The sequence below is a fragment of the Castanea sativa genome, chromosome 1 (genome assembly GCF_040712315.1).
Source record: "Castanea sativa cultivar Marrone di Chiusa Pesio chromosome 1, ASM4071231v1".
NCBI classification, from domain to species: domain Eukaryota; kingdom Viridiplantae; phylum Streptophyta; class Magnoliopsida; order Fagales; family Fagaceae; genus Castanea; species Castanea sativa.
The window spans coordinates 74,572,267-74,594,588 of record NC_134013.1 but is presented as its reverse complement, the minus strand read 5'-3'; the positions used below and the strand labels follow the sequence as shown (position 1 = coordinate 74,594,588).

Genomic DNA, 22,322 nt, shown 5'->3' with positions numbered 1-22,322 from the left:
GATGGCACCAGAAGCGGAATAAGAACACATGACTAAGCAAATCGAAATACACAGAGAATGAAGAAAAAAAAAAGAGACTTACCAGGGCCTACGGGAGTGGGGGCTGTAGGAATGGTAGAAACGGGTGCTGCGGGTGTGGCAGAAGTAGTTATAGTAGGCATATCTTTGTCCGTTGCCATTTCTTGTTCTTTGGAGGTCTCTGCAATAAGAAGGAATGGGCATGCAAAAAATAATTATATATATATATATAACGGGGAACCATAGCAGGAAGAATATTATATGCAGAAGAGAGATAATAAGAAGAAAGAGGGAAGAAAGTTTGGTGACATATGGAAATACGTACCCATGTATTCAACTCCGTGCTCGAAACTTTCCTCCTCTCCTTCAGATTCCGAGACTCGCTTCTTCCTAGCTGGTTCATCATCAGAATCCTCCAGGATATCCTCGGATTCTTCGGAGGACAAGTCTACGGCAGGACGGCGTGTAGCAGAATCAGGAATGGAGGAAGGGGTGACCACCAAAGAAGAACCATCCCTCACGGCCTGAGATAGGGATGCAAAAGGGTCATTAGTGGAGATGATGACCGGCGTGGTCGAGGAAGTAGCCTCAGCTTGAACAGCAGCAGCAGGAGAACCCTTCTCCTGGGAAGTGGGCATCGAAGCAGGAATGATAACGGTCTCGCTGACCCCCTCATCAAGAACTCCCGGTGGAACAGCAGGAGTAGCAAGGGTTCCAGCAGGAAACACTGCTTCCGCCCCATTAAAGAAACCCTCCGTTGGAACGCCCTGGGAGGCAGAAATCTTCGCGGCCGAGGGACAGTACTCGGAGATGGGTTGAGGGTCAGCCTAAAAAGAAAAAAAAAAAAGGACGAAAGTTGGAGACATAGGAATTTAAAAAAATAATAATAATAAAGGAATAAAAAGGAAGAAGTCATACCTCAAGCTCAAGTTCATCCAGTGGAATGGGACGGGTAGCAGATGAGTCCTCCTTGTATCGAGGGGAGAAGTTTTCCTTTTGCTGCCTCGTGTCCTACTCGAGGGAAGAGCATCAGTAGAGGGCAAAGGAATGGCAGGCTTGGTCCTGCCTGCAGCGGAATGTTTACTGGAGCGGGTGTGAACTGGGGGAGGAGTGGTGCTCTCCAACACCACATCACTCATAGGAGGCACATCGCTTTCGAAGGGAACAATATCTGAGCAAGTCTCAGAGGAATCATCGCCTACCTTCTTCTTTGCAGGCTTGGATTTAGCAGAACTCTTCTTCGTCGGCACGGGAACATTGATCACCTTCACCCTCTTTTCCCAGCCTGCAGGGTAATCACCATCATGCCAATACCACCCTTGCTCCTCCTCAACCCACTCAAATATGGCAAAATGACTTTGCTTCCTAGCATAAGCCCACACAGATGTAGAGGGCAAAAGCAGGCGGGGATTGGCGGAGACAACCATGCTAAGCCCACTAGGCGGAATAAGGGAGAACCCACGGCTACCCAACAGCTCTTTCTCAAACGAGATCATCACTGCTTGCCGGTAACCATGCATAGTGGCGGTACACATACCTTCCCTCTGAGAACCTGGGATAGTAACTGCTGTGAAGTGTTGGCTCCAGAACTCGAAGGCAGTATGCCGCAGGAAAGGTCGGATAGAAGTGGGGGACTCCGCAAGAAAAGACAAGCCATCAGGAATGTCTTGGTCAAGTCCAAATTGCCTTCGCACACGATTGGCAGGATAATGTACATACCTGACACCTTTATCAGCCAAGTAAGGTAACCACCTAGCGTTGGTGGCTACCAAATATGTTATGCCCCTCTTATCAAACTCAGTCAACGGGGTGGTGGTTCCAACAATATCAGTACAAGTACCAATAACAGAATCCATACATGTATAACCCTTGCCTAAATCCCTATACGCCCTCCAAGAAAACCCAACTCCTTTATCAAAAAATTCAACGATAGGATGCCCAATTGGCTTTAAACCAGCCCAACGAAAAGCCAAAGGAAAATCTGAATCAAACCTACCACAAAAGTCCATAATAATCTCCAGACATGAACTGTACTTCCCTTTGGCAAAGCGCACGGGCCTACACTTAGTCAGATGCTTGGCACAGCGCTTATACAACATGTGCTGCAAAACGGTGCTGTGAGCGGAAGTAGTAATCAAGTGACAAGAGCCCGCCCGACTCTCGTCGCTCTGTAGGATGTCTAGTTGGACATACAGATGCCCCAAGAACATAGGTGCCAGCGGCAGGCTCACCCCAGCAGCAATCTTAATAGCCAAACGAAAATACAGAGGCTTCACGGCGTAGTGGGGGTGAGAACCAAAAACACACTTACATAACTAGAATGCTACAAAGGCTGCGCGGCTGGTAGCGGTGGAAAGCTTCAAGCGAGAACTGATCCAAAACGACAATTTTACGTTACCACTCATCTGCTTCTTCAATTTGGCTTCTATGGCTTCTTCTTTCGCGGAGAGCTCAAGGGTGGCAAGATCGACGTCACCGAGAATGGGCAAAAGCAACTGGTTAGCCACGTCTTCCAAAGTTATGGTAATCTCACCGCAAGTGAGAAAGAAGGTATGGGTGGTGGTGCACCACCAGCGGACTAAGTGGCGGAGGTTAAATAAGTCCCTGAAGTTCGCCAAACAATGGGATTGAACGATGGCCTTCAGAACGTCGGCCCGCTGAAGCAAACCCATGAAGTGTGTGTCCGACAACTCTCGGTCTACCCACTCCTTCCAACCTGAAGCGGCACCACACCCAAATTCGAAATGAATGGGTACAGGAAGTGAAACCCCTTGGCGGATGGAGAGATCAGAGATCGAAGAGGGCAAGGGAGCCCAAGAGACGTCGGAGCTGCGCCGGCAAAGAGCGAGCCATACGCGGCCCACCGGCGGCAGCACATAGTCCCTAGGAACCTTAGGAAAATGGCCGTGAACATCGTACCAGGGGTCTAGGAGAGGCGCGCACTCGCTGTTGGGGTCGCGCCGCTCCGCTTCTTCATCGGAATGATCTGAGTTGGAGTAGCCGACCTTTTCGTGCACAGCAGGATCATTAGCAATCTCCTTCCCTTTACGGCGGGAAGAAGATTTACCTTTTGCCGGAGTCATATCGTATCGGTTTGAGGGAGAAGGAAACTCGCAGGGATTGGGAAGGGAAGCACAGAAAAGGAAAGAGAAAGGAAGGATTGTTTGTACCCGGAATCTGAAAAGACTTGGCTTTAAATACCCACGCCATGGGGAAGGGTACGAAGGGATACAATGGGTCTGTCAGAAATGAAGGAAGAAGTTAATGAAGTGGAGGCTATACTTCAGAATAACTGCTAAACTGGGAAATTCGAAGAGACAACACTGTTCACGGTAGAGGAAAAAAAAAAAAAAAAAAGGGAGGGAAACATGTATGGGTTGGGGTCCACTTTTCGAAAAAGCCTGCGAAGGAAAAAGAGAAAAGGAAAACCAAAATTATAGAAAAGTATTTATTCACGTATGAACTGCGGAAACATTTCATACGTTCAGGGGGCTAAATGTAGACGCTCATTTTTTGACAAGCCTAGAAGAGAGGAAGGCCCAAAGTCATGGGCTGAGGAAAGTATTGTGGAAGTACCATTAAGCGAGTGGCAGGAACAACGAATAGTTGGTCTAACAGAAAAATAAATGGATCCTGAGGAAGTAAGTGGGCCTAAAAAGGCCCGAAAGAAAATAACCACGAACCCATGGGCTGTATAGATGTGGAAAAGTGAGAATGGGCCATAGTCGCTACGGCAAGCCCAAAGTAGTGCAAGTAAAAAAAGTAGGGGACTGTGAAAAACCCATAAGCCCCAAAGGAAAAGTGAGAAATGCTTGGGCCGAGGAAGCCCAAGAAGTTAGTAAAAGCCCATGGGAGACTTAGAATTGAGAAAAGGCCGAGGACGCCCGAGAGAGTAAGTGGGCCAAGGACGCCCAAATGGAAGTAGGTGGGACAATAGGAGCCCGTAAGTAGCAAAAGGGCCCAGAGGGATCATTGGGCCTTCAGAGAAAGAATGAACAGAAAAGGTCCAAAGTGGCCCAGCAGGCTTGGGGTCAAGAAGGCCTCATGGCAGGCACGACAGAATTGCGTGGTAGGAAGCAAGTAACAGGGGTCGGGAATAAAAGGCTTGGAACGGCCCACGAACAAGCATGGCCCAGTCCTCAAAAGATGCAAGCCACAAAAGAAAGGTCGGGCGAAATAACCCACTCCAAAAGAAGCCAAAAATGAGCAGCAGGCTAAGCAGTTTGACGTTCAGACTGCGGCAGACAGATGAGCAGTGGGCAGGATTTGAACAAGCACGGAGGTAAGGCACGCGCAAAGCCCAAGCATCACCAGCTTGTGCTCAGCCAATATAGGAAATGGTGAGGTCATGGGTCAGAGGTAATGGGGGTATGGTTTGGCGGTGGGGAGGGGGAAAAATTCATTTTTGTGTTTCCTGCTCAAGTCCTTTTGGAAGCAATGTCCTGCTAGGGAGTCATGCGAACCAAAAGAGGCAAGTATGAGTGGGAACCACCAAGTGCATGCCGTGAGGGGTAAAGGGAAGGGAAGGAAAGTATTCATCCCGTGGCAGGTAGGAATGCCGCAGAGAGTGAGCAAAACAAAAGTCTTCTCTGACTAAGGCAGGGTAGCACTGGCTGGGTGACTGACCAGTCAGTGACGGTCGGCAAAGGAGCCCATGCCAGACAAAAACGGTTAAGGGCTAAAGGGGTAAAAAGCCAAGCACGGCTGAGGCTATATAAGAAATCCTACAGTGAACGGCCAGAGAGGACAGAGGGGGGAACGAAAAACGGGAGAAAGGGAACCTCTGTAAAGTAGTAGCAAAAAATTATAGAAAACAGGGGAATTAGAGGGCGTAGAGAAGTAAGGAGAGAAAAGACAAAAGAAAGAAAGAAAAAGAGTAAAAGAAAACAGAAACAAGAAAGAAACAGAGTGAATGGAGTGATTGGCATGTACCGAATGGATTAATCTCCCTCTCCCCTTCTAACTCATGCTCTCTGTTAACCAAACAAAGAATCTCGATCAGCCAAAGTCACTTAGGCCCGTTCCTTCAAAGCAGCTAATTTCCCCTTAGAGAAATTAGTCACGTTGAGGGAGTGGTTCCCTTTCTTGACACAAGTTCTGTAAAATAGCCCATCGCGGTAGGGTAACATTTGTTTCCTTAATACGCTCTTGACTCTCCATCTGACATTTATTATTCTGATATTATATTGTAAAACGGCCACCTTGCATTAAGGCCCACTGACCATGTTGTTTAAATCTCTATTGTTTCCTGTCCTCTTTTACTATATCTGCCTGTTGTAACTAACGTGACAGTTCTGTCTGCCATAAAGATCTGATTACCAAAAGGCATTGTTTGTGTACAAGCCGGACCAGGAAGGTTTGTTCTCGGACCGGTCCCAACTCTCCAACTCAGAAGAAAATCTTGGGCCCAGTATAGCAGCAGGCGGCCCAGCCTGACATTACAAAAGAGGCCCACACAAACTTCAGTCACCTTTTCTGGTTTAAGTTCCACAACATAAGATTGAGGTTGTTGTACTTTCTCAGAAGAAGTGACAAAAGTTGACGTCACAACTGGCTTGGGCACTGAGGAGATGGAGCTTGGATCAGGAAGAGTAGGAGTAGGGTTGGGAGCAATATAGAGGGGTTGAGGGTAGTAAAATTTCTCTAACTCCCTCAACTTGGAATCCGCATTCACCCTTACGGCGTTCAGAGCTTCACTTTAGACTTCAATGCAAAAGGCCTGAGCAACATCCCGGAGTTAGGTGGTTAGGCTCTGAGCAGTCTTTGTCATGCCAGTGTCATATGCGGCCTGCTCAGCCTTTGTCTTCTCGACGCCTTTTTCTTCAAGCTGCTTCTGTTGTTGCTTGGTCTTCTCAATCGCTAAGGCCAGCTGTTCTTCAGAGACACCCGCGCCTCCTCGGCTTGTTTCTCGAATCTTGCCAAGGTCGATTCAGCATTCTTCTATGCCTTTTCCACCTTGGCCTGATGGAATAAGGTGTCTTTAAGTCTTTTCTCTGAGTTAGCGTAGGCTTTCTCGGATTGCTCCAGTTTAGTTTTTGCCTCATGGGTTTTGGACAGAGCGTGATCCACTCATTCTTCAGCAACGAAGGATGCTTGTACAGCCTACAAAAACATATATGTGAGTACATGGTTAAAAGTGCTGGACATATAAAGATAAAGAATTAAATATATACCTTGGAAAGGTCCCTCTTGAGTGCTAGAAACACCTCATGCTTTTGTAAGGACTGGAGTTCATGCATGTCTTCTAGAAGTAAGAAGGCCTTCTCCAGACACTCGAACAGTATGCCAGATTTGCCCTTCTGGGGTTCCTGAAGGGAGGCATCATCCATAACTGGATCCCCTGAGCTCAATGCAAAAGTTGGGTTCCATATTGAGGCCTTAGAGTGCTGCTCTCCTTTAGCACCTTTGGAGGATCCAGAAGACGTACTCTTTTTCTATTGAGCCCTCGTGACTCTGGATTCCTTGGCAGGTGGTTGTTGTATTGGGCAGGTTATTTCTCCCTCCTTGGTGCCCTCAGATCCTTTGCCACTTTTTCTTTTCTTCTCAGGGAGCATTACTCGAAGGAACACGTGTAGGGGCAGGGGTTGGCGGTCGAGTTACCACAGGAATTGTGGGAGTATTACCCCAGCATGTGCAGTGAGTAATGCCAGCAAATCTGGAGTCTTCTCTTCTAGAACCATTGCTTTGGGAGTGTTGGATGCTTCTTGACTAGTACTAACAGAAGCAGCAGGAAGACGACGATGAGTGGGGGCTGGGAAACCATCGGTGTCCTCTTGATAAAAGACTTCAAAGTATCTAAGTCCTCTTAAGTAGGTTCGAGTGCACGCTCTTCTTGCTCGTCGTCAGAGGGGATAGGTTGCTCTTGGGAGTAGAGTACTTTGGTTGCAAGTAGGGCCAATAATTGTGCGTTTTGGGTGCCAGACGGAGGAGGTTGCATAAAAAATCTAGGAACAGCTATGTCTATCAACGCTAGCCTTAGGTCCTTTGCCTTGATCATGTGCTTAGGATTTTGAAAGCGATTAGAGATGGGCTTGAATCCGAAGATCATGTGTATTGCCCAGAGTTGTCCATTTCGATGGAGAAAGATCTCTGATTTAAAGATTCGGTTGAGATTTGCAAAGTTTACCAAGCTTTTTGTTGAGGCTGTATGAAATTTGTCTGCAAGTAGATAAAAAATGTAAGTTGCAGGGTGGATTATTTCTTTTTCTTTTTTTAATAAAAAAAAAAAACAACCAGGAGAAAGTGGATGCCCTAAGCTAGTCTATAATATGTGGGAACCCTACTTGGTTCCCCATCTTGGGTAGGATAATGCAATCCATCATGCTAGTCTCCCGAGACAATAAGGAAGTCTTCGTCCATGCCCTTATTCGACTCAAGTATACAAGAGATTAACCTAACAGAGGGGACCCTACACTTGAAGTAGTAACTGGTATCTTTTCCTTTTTGGCAATTGTATACCTAATTTACATCGTTCCTACGTGAGGTTAGTCCCTATCTTTTGGTTTATCATATCTACACTATCGAGGACCCTAAAAAGGTTGGGAGAGCATTGGGTTAGAGATAACCTATAGTTAATAAGAAAGTCCCTAGCAACCCTACCCATGGGAATTTCCATCCTGCCTTTTATGAAGGTGATCGTCAGAATAACTACTGAACCAGGTGGCCTGTTTATAACTAACCATTTGCCTAGTTCACAATGTTAGATTTCAACGTTGTCGGGAATCCTATACTTAGCCCTAAAAGTAGCCATGCCTTTGGGAGTGTCAATTAACCTAGCGAATCTACCCATGAGTTCCTATAAGGTTAAATTATAAAGAACAAAAAATAACAACAACAAGTAAATCCCTTTGTGGTACGAAATGTGAGACCAAACGCACCTACAAGCACTAGAAAAGCTCTTCCTCGGACTGCTACTTCAACAAAAAATTGGAGAAAAAGTAAATGGGATAGAATCGCTCCCAACACCTTCTTATATAGGTGTAAAAAAATGAGCGGTAAACTTCCCGCTCAACAAACTATGGAAAATGAGGATCGTATGATCTTCATCATGCCATAGAACATGGGGGGGGGGACAAGCGGCCGCCCAATGCAATAATTGCAAAAATGTGGATACCGAAGCATCAGAGACATGCAGAAGATAGTTGAAAAGACATCTTCACATGGGAACGCGCTTGGCACGTACCACCCAACCCAGTGTTACTAAAACCTTACTCTTAGATCAAGCTTTAATAGCAAGGCTTTAGGGGGCTAATATGAGGTGTCCGAGGACCAAGAAGGAGAAGGAGAAGGACGTCCTACACCAACTCATTTGTAAAGCGCATCCGACCCGAGAAGTAGGTCTACTCGAGAAGATGATGGGGAAGGTGCATAACATCTTATGAACACCTGAGTAGGAGAAATAGCATGCTAGGAAAGGATCAGTATAGTGGAAGGAAGTTCCCTGAAGGGGCATACCTACCGCCCTTGCATTGAATACCCTATAACAACCTTATCAACTGCATTAATGAGGAAGTGACCTCTAAACAGTGTCTTCATAGCTAGCAACCCTTTCTATCACCTTCAGCAGAACCTTGATGAGACAAGTATCAAGGAAATAATTTTGGGGTGTACTAGTGGAGGGCCAAGATGCCAAGGAAGTGGATATATAAGAAGAAAGAAGCTCTACAAAGAAGGGACTTTTTGGAAAAAAAATAGAAAAGGAAAGAACGAAAAAAAAAAGAATAGTATATTGACCGATAGAAACCCGAGAAAAACTTATATAAGAACACTTCATCGAAAGAGACCGAGGAGAGCTTTTTTTCCAACAGTTGCTTGATTCATTCTTCCTTAATAGTGAACTACTTCTTTAGTCTAAAGCTTACCAAGCTACTATACTGTGATTGCCTTCCTATCTCTACTCACAAACAACTTTATTGTTAGGGCTTGGGTTGAACTACAAACACTACTATTCTAAGTGGGCTTAGGCTTGGGCTTGGGCTTCTAATTACAGCTCTTACAAATTTGTAAAACCTTTATTTAAATAATTTTCAACCATATTACATGAGGTTTTTTTATTATAAAAAAATAATATATTTAATCCTTTAAGTACATGGAAGAATTGCATAAACAAACAAACAATTTCAAGTTTCCAAAAAAAATATTTTTATTTTTATTTTGAGAGAATACTAATTACAATAAAAATATATAAATTTATTAACTAGACTAAAAATAAATAAATAAAAAACTATATTATTTATTTATTTTATTGATATATGCTAATTGAAACTTTTTAATGTTTTCAATAAAGATGTTCAAAGTTTAAATCCAACATTCCTGTCACCAAAACTTTCATTTAAAAAAATTATAATTTTTTTAAAGTATCTAAGAATAAATGATTTTATCTTACAATACTAACCATCAAGTCTAGTGGTTGGTTGTTATACTAACACTTCTTCTCTGAAGCATAGTGGGTTCAATCCCTTTTAGAATGGAGGACCTATCACAGGGAAATAAAAAAAACTTTGCTTTCTCTAATTTGAGCAATCTTTAGCCAAAAAGACAGAAAACCACCACCACAATGATGGTGGTTTAGTGTTGGGTATGAGTAAGAGAGAGAGAGAGAGAGAGAGAGAGAGAGAGAGAGAGAGAGATGAAAATTGATTAAAAAAATGAAATACAGCTATTTTGCATTGATTGGTCTGGATGCTCTTAGAACGAGAAATCAATACGGAGATGATGCAAGTAAGCTTGTTTATAAATGGTACACAATAGATGCAAGAATGAGACTAAATTTTATTAATATCATATTTTTCCGATGAAATATCATTTTCTTTTTCATAAAAAAAACTAATTGATATCTTGTCACAACAACAACAAAAAATTAGACAAAAACAAAATATTAGACATCATGAATGGAGAAAGAATGAAAAGAAGAGATATAACTTTATTACCGTACACAAAATCACAAAAAAGATTAATTGTCTATTTAAGAAGCTGAGCTGAGACTATTCCCAGATTTCACACAAAAGATATAACTTTATTAATATCATCTTTCTTTCTTTTTTTCCTCAAATGTATTAATATCCTCAATAATCTTATGGAACATAAACTTGCAGTCCATGATGCCACACATGGTACAGCACTGCACTGCACTGCAAGAAATTATAGTAACTTGGAAATTTATTGTACACATCATTATTTAAACGCAGAAAGGTGTGAATCCCCATCTGCCACTCCAAAGAAAGGATATCATATTCAAAGCCAAGGAGAATTATATAGGGGAGTAACAACCGACTTAACTTGAAGATACTTGTGAAGTGCTTCAAGTCCAAAATCTCTTCCAAAACCACTCATTTTATAGCCACCAATTGGGCAGTCATTATCGAAAGCAAAATAGCAATTGATCCAAATGGTGCCAGCACGTATTGATCTTGACACTGTGTTAGCCACATTTAAGTCCTTGGTCACGATACCTGCTGCTAGACCATATCTAGTACTGTTGGCCCTCCTAATTGCCTCATCAATTGTTCTGTAATTGATCATGGAATCATTAGACATTAATAAGTCAAGTGCTTGCTATCACCAACACTAGTTTACAAGGGAATATGTGAAATCAAACTTCAATAAAAAGAACTTGGCTCTTCCAATTGAATGGGTAACGTTTCATTAAAACACTATTTTGTTCAATTCCATACATTACTTTTGAAAAATTATAAATTGCTAAATGAAGGCATTTTCTTGTAAAGTTTTGGGTAGAGAAAGAACAAAAGGAGATTGAAGATGGATAGTACTCACTTAAACTTCGCAAGTGCCAGAACAGGTCCAAATATTTCATCCTTTGCTATAAGCATATCTTCCTGATCAAGTCATCGATAACAATAGATGATGGGAGGGGAAAAAACACTTAAATTTTTTTTTTTTTAATTACACTAAAAAGTAAGATACCCAGTTGCATGTCGTAAATTAAGTGAAATATATATATACCTTGACTTCAGCAAAAATTGTAGGTTCAATATAGTATCCCTTCTCACCCAAGGGCTTGCCCCCAGTTAATAGGGTGGCTCCTTCTTTCTTGCCATGCTCAATGTAAGAAAGAATTTTTTCAAACTGCTGCTTATCGACCTGCATGTCAAAAATGAGCACTTTCATTGGAAACACACTAATAAGAAGACTATTGCTATTTATTTTTTGGTCCATTTACAAATCTATTCGGATTCACTCCTTCAGAATAATTTTTTTTTTTTTTTTTTGTCATTTCATACCTGGGGTCCGTGTTGAACTTTGGGATCAAAAGGATCCCCAACTACCCAAGCTTTCGCCTTTTCTACTAATTTCGCCACAAGTTTGTCATATATCCCTTCTTGAACATAAAGACGAGAACTTGCCACACATATTTCTCCCTGCAAAAAATAAAATTAGGGGGAAAAAATGTCATCTAAACTACATCTTTTAATAAAGATTATTAGTCCCAATCTTGGTGTTAAAACCCAGACTTATGATATAGTGCAGTTACCAGGCCCAAGGCCTAAGCCTCCACTATACAAAGGCCACACTCCCTTTAATTATAAAAATGCTTCAAGTTTTAAGATAATTACACAGTTTTTTTTTAAAGATAAAAAAATTGGTTATGCACAATTTTTTCATTTCTAGCAACCCTCCAAAATTTTAAATCAATAGAAACTTAACCCAATTGAAACTTTAAACTATTTTGGAAAAAAAATTTGTGCTAAATCATCAATGATGATTTATTTTCCCAAATAGCTTGAAACTTTAATTTTTATAAACCAATATTCTACTAAGTAGATTGTCTCACTTAACCTCACACATATGTAAACACTAAACAATTTCACTATCTTAACAACAAAATATAAAATTGAAAATTGCATTATACCTCCTTTTAAAAAAGATATAAAATTTATTTTATCTTTGTAACAATTTATGCTTGAACTATTATATTTGATTTTCTATATGAAATAAACCTGGTTTGGTTTCTATTAATTCATCAAATTAACCTTGGTTTGATTAGTATGAAATAAATTAATCTAATTAATATTATAATATAAAAGACTACACTTAAATCTGTCATCTTACAATTCAAATTATATCGAGTTAGCCCCATAGAACATTCATTGTAGGACTGAGTAACAAAATAAATAAAAACACTTCACCTTATTATGTAAGATCCCAATGAGAGCAAGCTGAGCAGCCATATCTACATCAGCATCGTCAAAAATTATGAGGGGTGATTTGCCTCCTAATTCAAGTGAAACCACTTTCAAATTGCTTGTTGCTGCGGCCTTCATTACTACACGGCCTACTTCTGTGGAGCCAGTGAAACTGACCTGAAAAAACAATAGGAAACATATAGCTAGTGAATTCAATATAGATCATGCAAATTAAGCAGTAAAGCGGACATGGGATTTTCTTAAAAGATTCAAACCAATAATACAAACATTGAAGTACAATCAGGATTAATTACCGCATCAATGTCCATATGAGAGCTAATAGCAGCACCAGCCGTTGGCCCAAATCCAGTTATAATATTGAGCACGCCATCAGGAATACCAGCCTTTAACAAGAAAAACAATATCAGTTGTCCCTCATAAAATCCAAAGAGGCCACCATATATGAGCCATGAGCCACGTTTGCAATATGAATAATGTACGGTTAAATTTACTATTTTCTAACAACTTAATCTTTTAAGACAATTAGTTATTTATCATGATATCAGAGTAGAAGATCTTGAATTCAATAGATTAAATTCGCAACTTCTTAGAATTATCAGTACCATATAACTAATCTTAAACCATTTGCAAATAAATCATCAAATTCAATTGCAACTTACCAGCTTAGCAAGATGAGCATAATAGAGTGCTGAGAGAGGAGTTTGCTCAGCGGGCTTAACGATCATAGTGCACCCAGCAGCTAAAGCCGGGGCAACCTTCAAGAAGAACAAGGTGGTGGGGAAGTTCCAGGGAATAATGTGTCCTACCACACCAATTGGCTCGCGCAAAGTGTATCCATGAAATGCATTTGACATTTTCAGTACCTCTCCATGAATTTTATCTGCTGCACCTGCATAGTAGCGGATAACACTTGCTGCATGAGGAATGTCTACCTTCTTGCCCATACTGAACAATTTGCCGGCATCAATGGTATCCAAGGCAGCTAATTCTTCTACATTTTGTTCAATCAAGTCCGCAAATTTCATCATTCTCTTTGCTCTCTCCTGACAACAAATAAGGGTCCAAAAAATTAACACTAATTCACATGAACCGTTGCAAAATTTTGGTCAAATGAGTAACTCCAAGGAAGACAGGAGAGCTACACAGTAACCTAGCATCCCAATGAAGCATATATCCTGTTAATCATTTTACTACCTACGGAGTTGGTTCAAAACTAAGGTCCATTTGAATTGAGGGAAGGAAGAGGAGTAGAGTAAAATAGAGTAGATTTGATCTAAAATTAGCCTATTTTAATCAACTCAACTCTCCTCTCCCTTTTTCCCCTTTCAATCTAAACAGGCCTTAAGATAAACCTTACATAAATAGTAGAATTGGTGAAAATAAAGATATTGGTAGAACACTATGGTGTTCTTAGTCACAAGCATCTTCTCAAAAAAAAAGAAAAAAAAGAAGAAGTTACGAGCATACTTAATAAATCCATCCGGTCCATTGTTGGTCCAATTAACAATTTAGTACTATGAAAAGCTACTTAATTTATTTTACCACTTTACTTTATAAAACACCTAACATCAATAGTTCTATTTTAGTTTTCAACACAATAAAATAAAATAAACAACACAATAAAATAATAAATCTACTACAATAAACAACAACAACCACCACCACCACCACCATCACAATAAAATAATATAACCTTTAATAAAATATATATATTTTGTTTTTACCTTCTTAGCTACATTTCACAGCCATCTTTGGCGGTACACTGTAGCTCAAAAGCCAAAAAGTTTGGCTTTCCCTCTATCATTGTAGCATGCTTTTTGGCGAAATTACATTATTAGTCCTTGAAGTTTACCTTATGAGTACAATTGATCTCTTAAGTTTCAAGTGAGTGCTATTAGTCCTTCAAGTATAAAAAATGAGTGTTTCTAGTATTTTTATTAACTACAATTAATATTAATGTCTATATGGCTAACAAAACAGCGACATGACATCTATTTAACTGATGTGGCATTCTTTTAATAAAAATATTATAAAATTTAATTTACACGTCATTATCCCCACAGCTGATTGAATCAACTATTTCTCTGAAAACCAGAGCATAGCTCGCCTAGCCTTCTCTTGCTTCCTCTTGTTTCTCTCTCTCTTTTTCTCACTAGCAGGTAATTGTTTTTCTTCCACGAAAATTCTTCAATTTTACCACTTTACTTTTTAAAACACCCAACATCAATGATTTTATTTTAGTTTTCAACATAATAAAATAAAATAAACAACATAATAAAATAAAATAAACAACATAATAAAATAATAAATCTACTACAATAAACAACAACCACAACCATCATCACAATAAAATAATATAACTTTTAATAATATATATATATATATATTGTTTTTACCTTCTTAGCTACATTTCATAGCCATCTTTGGCTATACATTGTAGCTCAAAAGCCAAAATTTTTGGGTTTCCCTCTATCATTGTAGCATGCTTTTTAGTATTGGTGGTACTAAAAATAGTAATATGACTTTTTAGCACCACTAAAATACTAATGCTCTTAATTGGAATCGTAACCCAATGAACAAGTACCTAAGCCAGTTCATTTTTTACTAGACCATTTATACAATTAAAAGCATTCACAGCAATGCATCTAAAAAATTTAGCTTTTAGCAACTCAAAACACTATTTTATCTATTTTAACAACTTACTTTATAATACACCCTACAGTAAAAGTTTTATATTAATATATATATATATATATATATTTTTTTTTAAACTTTATCTGCTTTGCTGCAGCCACAGTTTTGGAGAGTTGGTTGCTAAACCAACTCTCCAATTTAGCAACAATTTTGTCAATTTAGCAACCTCACTAGAGATGCTCTAAACCGGTAAAACCTAATAAAATCCAGTGGGCATTTTGAAAACCGAGCAACCCAGATGAGTCATTTTCACCCAACCAGTTTTATACTTTTAAATAAAATTGACCATTTTAAGTCCATTGCAACAATATTTTCTACTTATTTAAAATGAGGTTATTTTCTACGGTTAATATCTAAAAAGGAGTAAAAACAAAAAAAAACAAAAAAAAAACAAAAAAAAGAAGAAGAAGAAGAAGAAGAAGAAGAAAAAAGTAAATTGCATTGCAATGTCATGTTCTTATTTACCTATCCTATTGTTTTATGCGTTTGTGCCCCTATTTTTTTCAGTACAATTTTGCACCGTGCAAACTAAGATATTAATTTGTTCACTTGTCAATTTAGAAATTAAATAGGGATGTTATTAAGACATGTAATAGGGTTTTATTTAGCGAAGGTTTGCTGCAATTTTATGACATCCTTTTATTTTATGTTTCATGTTGTTACTTGTGAAACCTTAATTTTATATTATAATAGCTGACTAGTTTTTTAAAACTTAATTTTAATTATTAATTGGAAAATGTTTTTCATCAAACTAGTTTGGAGAAAAACCCTCCAAGCTCCTCCAATATTTTTTTATTGGATATGAATTTTTAAAATCTAACAATTGGATTACATGTTCTTATTATATCCTCCATTCTTGCAAAATTTCAAGAAAACCAAAAATCAATAAATATATCATCAATCAAATGTCTTAATTTCAAATTTTTGTAATCTAAAATTGTGCATAAAAAATAATTTTATTGATTAAAATTTTATTTATATTTTTCTTTTTATTTGACCTTACAGACTGTGATTCAACCACGACCCATTAGTTGAACTAGTAATCCAACTCTTAAACATGTTAATGTATGAATCATGTTTAATAAGTAAAGTTACAAGTTTCCGGTCCAAAATCTTTTCTTTTTTCAGCATTTTAAAGTTTTTTCCTTTCTAAATACCTTACCCGTTATTATTAAACAAATCAAATAATCTCCTCTAGGGGGAAAAGGCATAACTAATATTTTATCCAAGTTCATATATGTGTGGTGGTTAGAATAAATAGAGTTATTCAAAAAAAAAAATCTTTAATATAAGGAAGTTATGTCTCAATCTTTAATCAGACTATTACACTCCCTACCTATAAATACTCTTGAAACTCCATGAATTGATAGTATAGTAGATTAAACTTAAGATCTTTGAATTTACATTACGCTCCAGACTAATAAGCTTATCACCCAGGTAATCTTGTGGGGGGGGGGGGGGGGGTTATTCAAACAAAATTGAAAAATAAAAATTATATAACTTTGATAAGTACATCATCTACTATCCAAAAATATTTTCCTGTAAATTTAATAGACATTTTTTATACAATTCTTTATCTAATAATTTAGAATGAATATGTGCTAGATTTACAAGTTTAGCGTTACACTTATATAGTTAATGTTTAAGATAAATTACAATTTACCTCTTGTGGTTTATCATAATTTAGTCTATAAATTTTTAGTTTCTAAATTTAGACCGCTAAAGTTTAGAGTAAGATTAAACCGTTAAGTTCTATCATATTTTATCTCTTTTTTTTTTTCTTTTTTTTTACCATGATGAGTAGCACAGTCAAGGATGTGCCTCCCATCACCATGTCACACCCAATGACTTATCGTTTTCGGAACTACTATGTTCTCACCTTGTCATTTTGTAAAAAAGTCTTGCCATTCGATTTGAACCGCACAATCCACCGATAGACAATAAGAATGGAGTCGATGATCTTCAAGCCACCATTTTGTTATTGAGAGCACAAAGTCAGTGGGGGCTTTGGCGGTGATCTTCAAGCCATCGCATGATCGTGGATCTAAAATTTGATGGTCATTTTTTTTTTACAAAAAAAAAAAAAATTCTTAATTATTTTCTCGGAAAAATGATAGAGATGGAAGAAAAAATTGGTTCCGAGTAGTTGATAAAAATTGGGATTTTTTTTAAAAAAATTTTACAATTCTACTATGGGTTAGATAGTTATGAATATTTTGTATGGTTTGCTTTGATCTCTGAAGAATTTTGTTCAAGTTTTTTTTCCCCTGGATTTATGGTTGAATTTAGGGTTTTCATTAAACACCAATCTCTAAATTTAGAAATTCATATTTGTATATATAAATTCTTTTAATGTTGGTAAGTATGTGTGGATTTAGAGATAGGCCATATGAAGTTATTTATTGTACTAAAGAAAGAAAATATTTGTCGGTACTATAGAGAAAACACATTTCAACATATCAACTTTGAAGAAGAAGAAGAGGGCTATACATGTCCAATGTCCATACAACATAAAATCTACTAGTTTGGATGGAATCCTAACAATTTCATTTGAATTTGAATTTGAATTTTAGAGAGGTAAACATAGCAAATGAAAATTTGTGATAGTGACGAAACCAAAAATGGGTAAATTGTAATTAATTTACCTTAGTGTTTATGGTTAGGATTAGTATTTAGTTTTTAGTGTTAGGGTTTGCCAAGATCCTTGTAGTTTAATCAACGTATCCTAGTATTTCTAACGAGGAAATTTACGGTTTAAATCATTTCTTCCCTTTTGTAACTATCAGAAAAGTGTTTCTAAGGTTAGGGTTAGTATTTAAGTTTAGAGTTGGAGAATTAGGGTTATGATTAGTGTTTAGGGTTAGGATTAGAGTTTTAAGGTTACGTTTATTTCAGCTAAAAATATATTCCATTTTCAAGGTGCAAATTGTTTCACAATTAAAGCCCCCCGTCCCACCCTACTCATTTCCTTTGATCCTCTCCCTTGCAACGCCATTATCGCCCACGGGTACCGTAACTCACCCTTGACCTGCGACATAACAATTCCCATCCCACCACTCTAGCAACTTATTCACACCCCATCCCACCCCACCACTTCTGTAAAACTTTACTTCGACTCAACAAGTAGCGAACCACTAACAACTTGTGACCCACCATTACAAAATGCGAACAAGTGTGGGTAAGTTATGGTAGGTATGGGCTAAATTTTGTGCAAGTAAGATTTATGAAAAGTTTGATTTTGATTTGGCTGCATATGTGTGGGGTAAGCTCTTATGGGTGGGAGAGGTTGATTTTGACTTTGTGACACTGACGGTAGGTTTGATTTTGATTTGGCTATGTTAGAGATATATTAGACATATTAGTCCAATATAATAAGTCCAAGCCCACTCTTGGTTGTACTAGTAATCTAGAGTTTAGTCGTCTATATATACTCATGTTAGGGTAATACAGGTTATTGTACTACACTCTTATACAATAAAGATGTAACTCTTGAGGGATTCCTCCGTAGATGTAGGCCGACAAGGCTGAACCATGTAATCCTCGTGTTCTTAGTATTCCTATTCTATGCTTCCACTTCCGCATTCACTCTAGCATATACAACATAGTATAACACGTTGTGTTGCTAATAACATTATTTAAGAAGCTAGATCTGTGTGAGTAAGCTCTAAGGTTGGATTTATGCCGCTAATTAATTTTTGTGATTTTTATTTTGATATTGATTATGTGGACCTGTTAGGGGTATTATGGAAAAGAAATATTAATAGTTTTTTGTCCACCATTAAGCTTCATGATATTCAACAAAGAGTTCATCCAAGAAAAAATGATACCCAATAAAGACATCTGAAGAGACTATAGTTTTTATTTAATATTTTTTTTATCTTTTTATTGACTTAAAGGGTGGATCGCCCGGAAATTTGTTTAACATATTGCGATGGATATATATGTCCCCCACAGCCTCACGCCACCGTTTTTGACTAACCGAAATAAAAGCAAATGACATGTTTGACTTTTAAAACGTAAATGGCTCTCTCGTTTTCAAATTCAATGCATATGACGTGTATAATAAGTAATAACCTATATTATTGGAGTATGAGTTCCTTATCTTTTTACAATATGTCAAAAAGTTAAAAATAAAAAATAAAAGTATCTACTTCCACAAAAAAAAAACAATCTACATTGGTCAAAAAGTTAATTGCACGTGTGACACAAAAAGAAAAAAAGAGAAGACATCAGGGAATCATTAAAAGAATCTTTGAATTTTGAAGAGAAATGTGCATTTTCTAATTCAAGTATTCAATAAATGCGAGTTCTGACTTCTAAGATCGGTTTGAATACTGAAAACGAAAAATATTGTAATAAAATAATTTTTAAATATGTCAATAGTACCGTATAATCTATTTTTAATAAAATAATTATTAAAAAATAAAGTTTGTGAGTCTTAAAAATAATGCACGAGAGTCCCTAGAAACACCACAGCCACACAAAACCACAGAGTGCTCAGCCACAAAAAAAAAAAAAACAAACAAATGCAGACACTTGAAATATGTGGAGTATGGACATTTAAAGTGGTAGTGGGTCTCGTGCAGAGTGCACAAAACACACAGACAGATGCGATGGAACACTTCTCCATAAAGAATAAAAAAAATAAAAAAAGAGCTGAAAATGCACTCTTGAAACCCAGCCGCTATCCAAACACGGCCTAAAAGTGATCGTTCTTTTACGGTTCTTCCACGACAGCATTATATCCATTTCCATTTGTCAAAATTTTTACTATAATTTAATAAAATAGACTATTATAAAATATAAATAGTAGATAGGGTAAAATACGACATAATCATTATTTTAATTAATTGTTTTAGAATGGCAAAGAAAATTATGACATACACGTCACGTCAATGGATTTTGAGCTCTTCTTGTTTTATTTTATCTTATTGACTAAAAAAAGTCTACCTGGGCACAAAGCCTATTCCTCTCTTGGGAAGAAGAAAATGACAGAATTTAGTAGAATGAGAAAATTGAAGAAAGAAGGGGTTGCGTGTACATACGGCACCGGACAAGCGAGGCCATGGACCATCATCGAAAGCATGACGTGCCGCCTTCACAGCCAAATCAACATCTTCTTTATCTCCTTCTGCAATTCTTGCTATCACCTCTCCTGTTCTTGGATCTATCGTCTCGAACGTTTTACCTATATAATTTTTTTTTTGGGGTTTTGGATAATTACCCCAATTAAAATTTGGTACACAAAAAATTGTATATTAGTCAAAATGTATATATTAATATTACCGTATGTTAACAGTGACGTCTAAATTCTTGAGAAAAAAGACAAAGAAAAAAATTGCAAAGACAACAAAGGTGTGACTTTTCAGATTAGCAACAAAAAAAAGTCGTAACTTTCCATGAAATTATTGTTCCTATCTAGCCTACCTCACAGATGTTTTACTCATCTATAAAGAATTTGTTTTTTTCTTAAACCAGATTGAAAGAATACAAAATAAAGATTCGAAGGTCCAAAAAAAAAAAAAAAGCTATTAGCCAGATACATGAACCTAGTTTTTAAAAGTTTTTTGTCAATATTTTTAATTACTTGCTTCTCTTACGTTCCTTGGTGTTTGTTAGAGGAAAGAGGAGTGGTTGTGAACCGTTTGGGAGCAGTACTTTAGATTTATCAAGACGGCTAAAGATTTCCTATCTAAAAAAAGAAAACAAGGCCAGAGTTTACCATCAAATTAAATAAATAAAAATAAGGCTAAAGTACGTCATAAGAGCCTTCTAATAAATTCTTTTTTTTTTTTAGTATAGTCATATGTTTTTTTAAATACAAAATTTTATCGGATGAGTTCAAGAGCAGAATATATAACCCTTTAATACATTTAAAAATAAAAATAAAAGAAACAATTGTATTTTTAGTTTTTACACAATTAATAAAATAGATAAAATAAACCACAGAAATAAGTTTACACATTTTAAAGATATAATTATACTTTTTTTAAAGATAATTATACTTATATATAATAAAGAAAAAAAATTAATAAAAATGTATCATCCAAGCACGGGTAAAACAAAAATATCCGGGTAACAATCGACTAAGGACGCTAATCATATAATCGGGTATATACCAGTAAAGTATCCGACAATATAGGAAGGGGATGGGCGATTGTTGGAAAACCCAGGATTCTGGAACCATTGGGTATTCCTTGAATCCACAGTGGATTACACTTGTGGACCATTACTATAGATTTCAGATGATTTTTTCCCGGAAAGCTAATAATAATTAATAATAAAGCATACCAGAAAATATATGATGTAGTTTTAAGCTTTTTGGGTATGCTGTAACTTGTACAGGTCCTTCAGAAAAAAAATCAAAAAAAGAAGAAGAAGCAAGTTTAACAAGTCGTGGCTTTTGTGTTTGTTGTGTTTTGTAAATCGTTTAGAAAAAGAAAAAAGAAAAATAAAAACAGTTTTGGACTCAAGTAGCCACCAGCTGAATTTCCCAATTTTGGTGGTACACGACAGGTCTTTTCATTTATTAATTTATTACCAGAAAAAGGGACTGTAGGCGAAAAAGTTGTAAACCAAGGGAAGGCGAGAGTGAAAATAGAATCTGAAAAATCTAAAAAAATGAAGTAAGTGAGAGAGAGAGAGAGAGAGAGAGAGAGTATGTTGAAAACCTGAAATGGAATCAACAAATTCTCCATTGATGAAAAGCTTGGTGAACTTAATGGTGGGGATCTTGACAAAAGACTCCAAGCTGTCGTTGGAATGACTCCCCATTTTTTTTTTCTCTCCTTTCTCGTCGTTTGTGAAGTAGTAGAGCTCGTTTGGGTGCGACAGCAGCTGGCAACGGACATTATATATATAGGCACGTAGGCTGTATGTATATCAAATAGAATAACACAGATAAATATATTTAATTTTCACGCCGCTGGGAAAAAAGTATTTTATATCACAATACTGTACAGATAAATATATTTAATTTTCACGCCGCTGGGAAAAAGTATTTTATATCACAATACTGTGTTATTCCTATAAAAGATCAATAAATATGAGATAAATGTATAAAAATAATTATTAACTAACATCTTTTTTATTTGTTAGTGTGCTAGTTATTTTTTATTAATATATTTTACACTTATTGAATTTTAATACTATTGATATGATATATTATTTGATACCAATTATTTTTTTAGACGATGGAGACTAGAGTAAACAGATGGTTGTAAAAGAATCTGATAGCATAGGAAGGGTCCATCTTTAAATTGTTACACATAGAGGTGTGTAGTCAATCCACCAAAACTGACCAAACTCAATCTAATCCGCTGAGTTAGGTCGGTTTTTAGGGCTTGGTGGGTTGGGTTGGGTTACAAAAAATTTTTTGATAGCAAGTCGAGTTGAATTTGAGTCATAAAATTCCAAACCCGCCAAACCCAACCCGACCCACTCATA

General features: G+C 37.3%; 1 protein-coding gene across 1 annotated transcript; it reads right to left on the bottom strand.

Annotated features, from left to right (window-relative positions):
* Positions 1–10,012: 10,012 nt before the first annotated feature.
* Positions 10,013–21,713, bottom strand: LOC142616094 (aldehyde dehydrogenase family 2 member C4-like). Its single transcript, XM_075788982.1, has 9 exons — positions 21,548–21,713; positions 19,922–20,064; positions 12,842–13,225; positions 12,476–12,565; positions 12,165–12,338; positions 11,259–11,396; positions 10,981–11,118; positions 10,792–10,853; positions 10,013–10,525 (listed from the first exon to the last, which is right to left on the bottom strand). The coding sequence occupies exons 1-9, from the start codon at positions 21,648–21,650 to the stop codon at positions 10,252–10,254; spliced, it is 1,506 nt and encodes a 501-aa protein (XP_075645097.1). The 5' UTR covers positions 21,651–21,713; the 3' UTR covers positions 10,013–10,251.
* Positions 21,714–22,322: the final 609 nt, after the last annotated feature.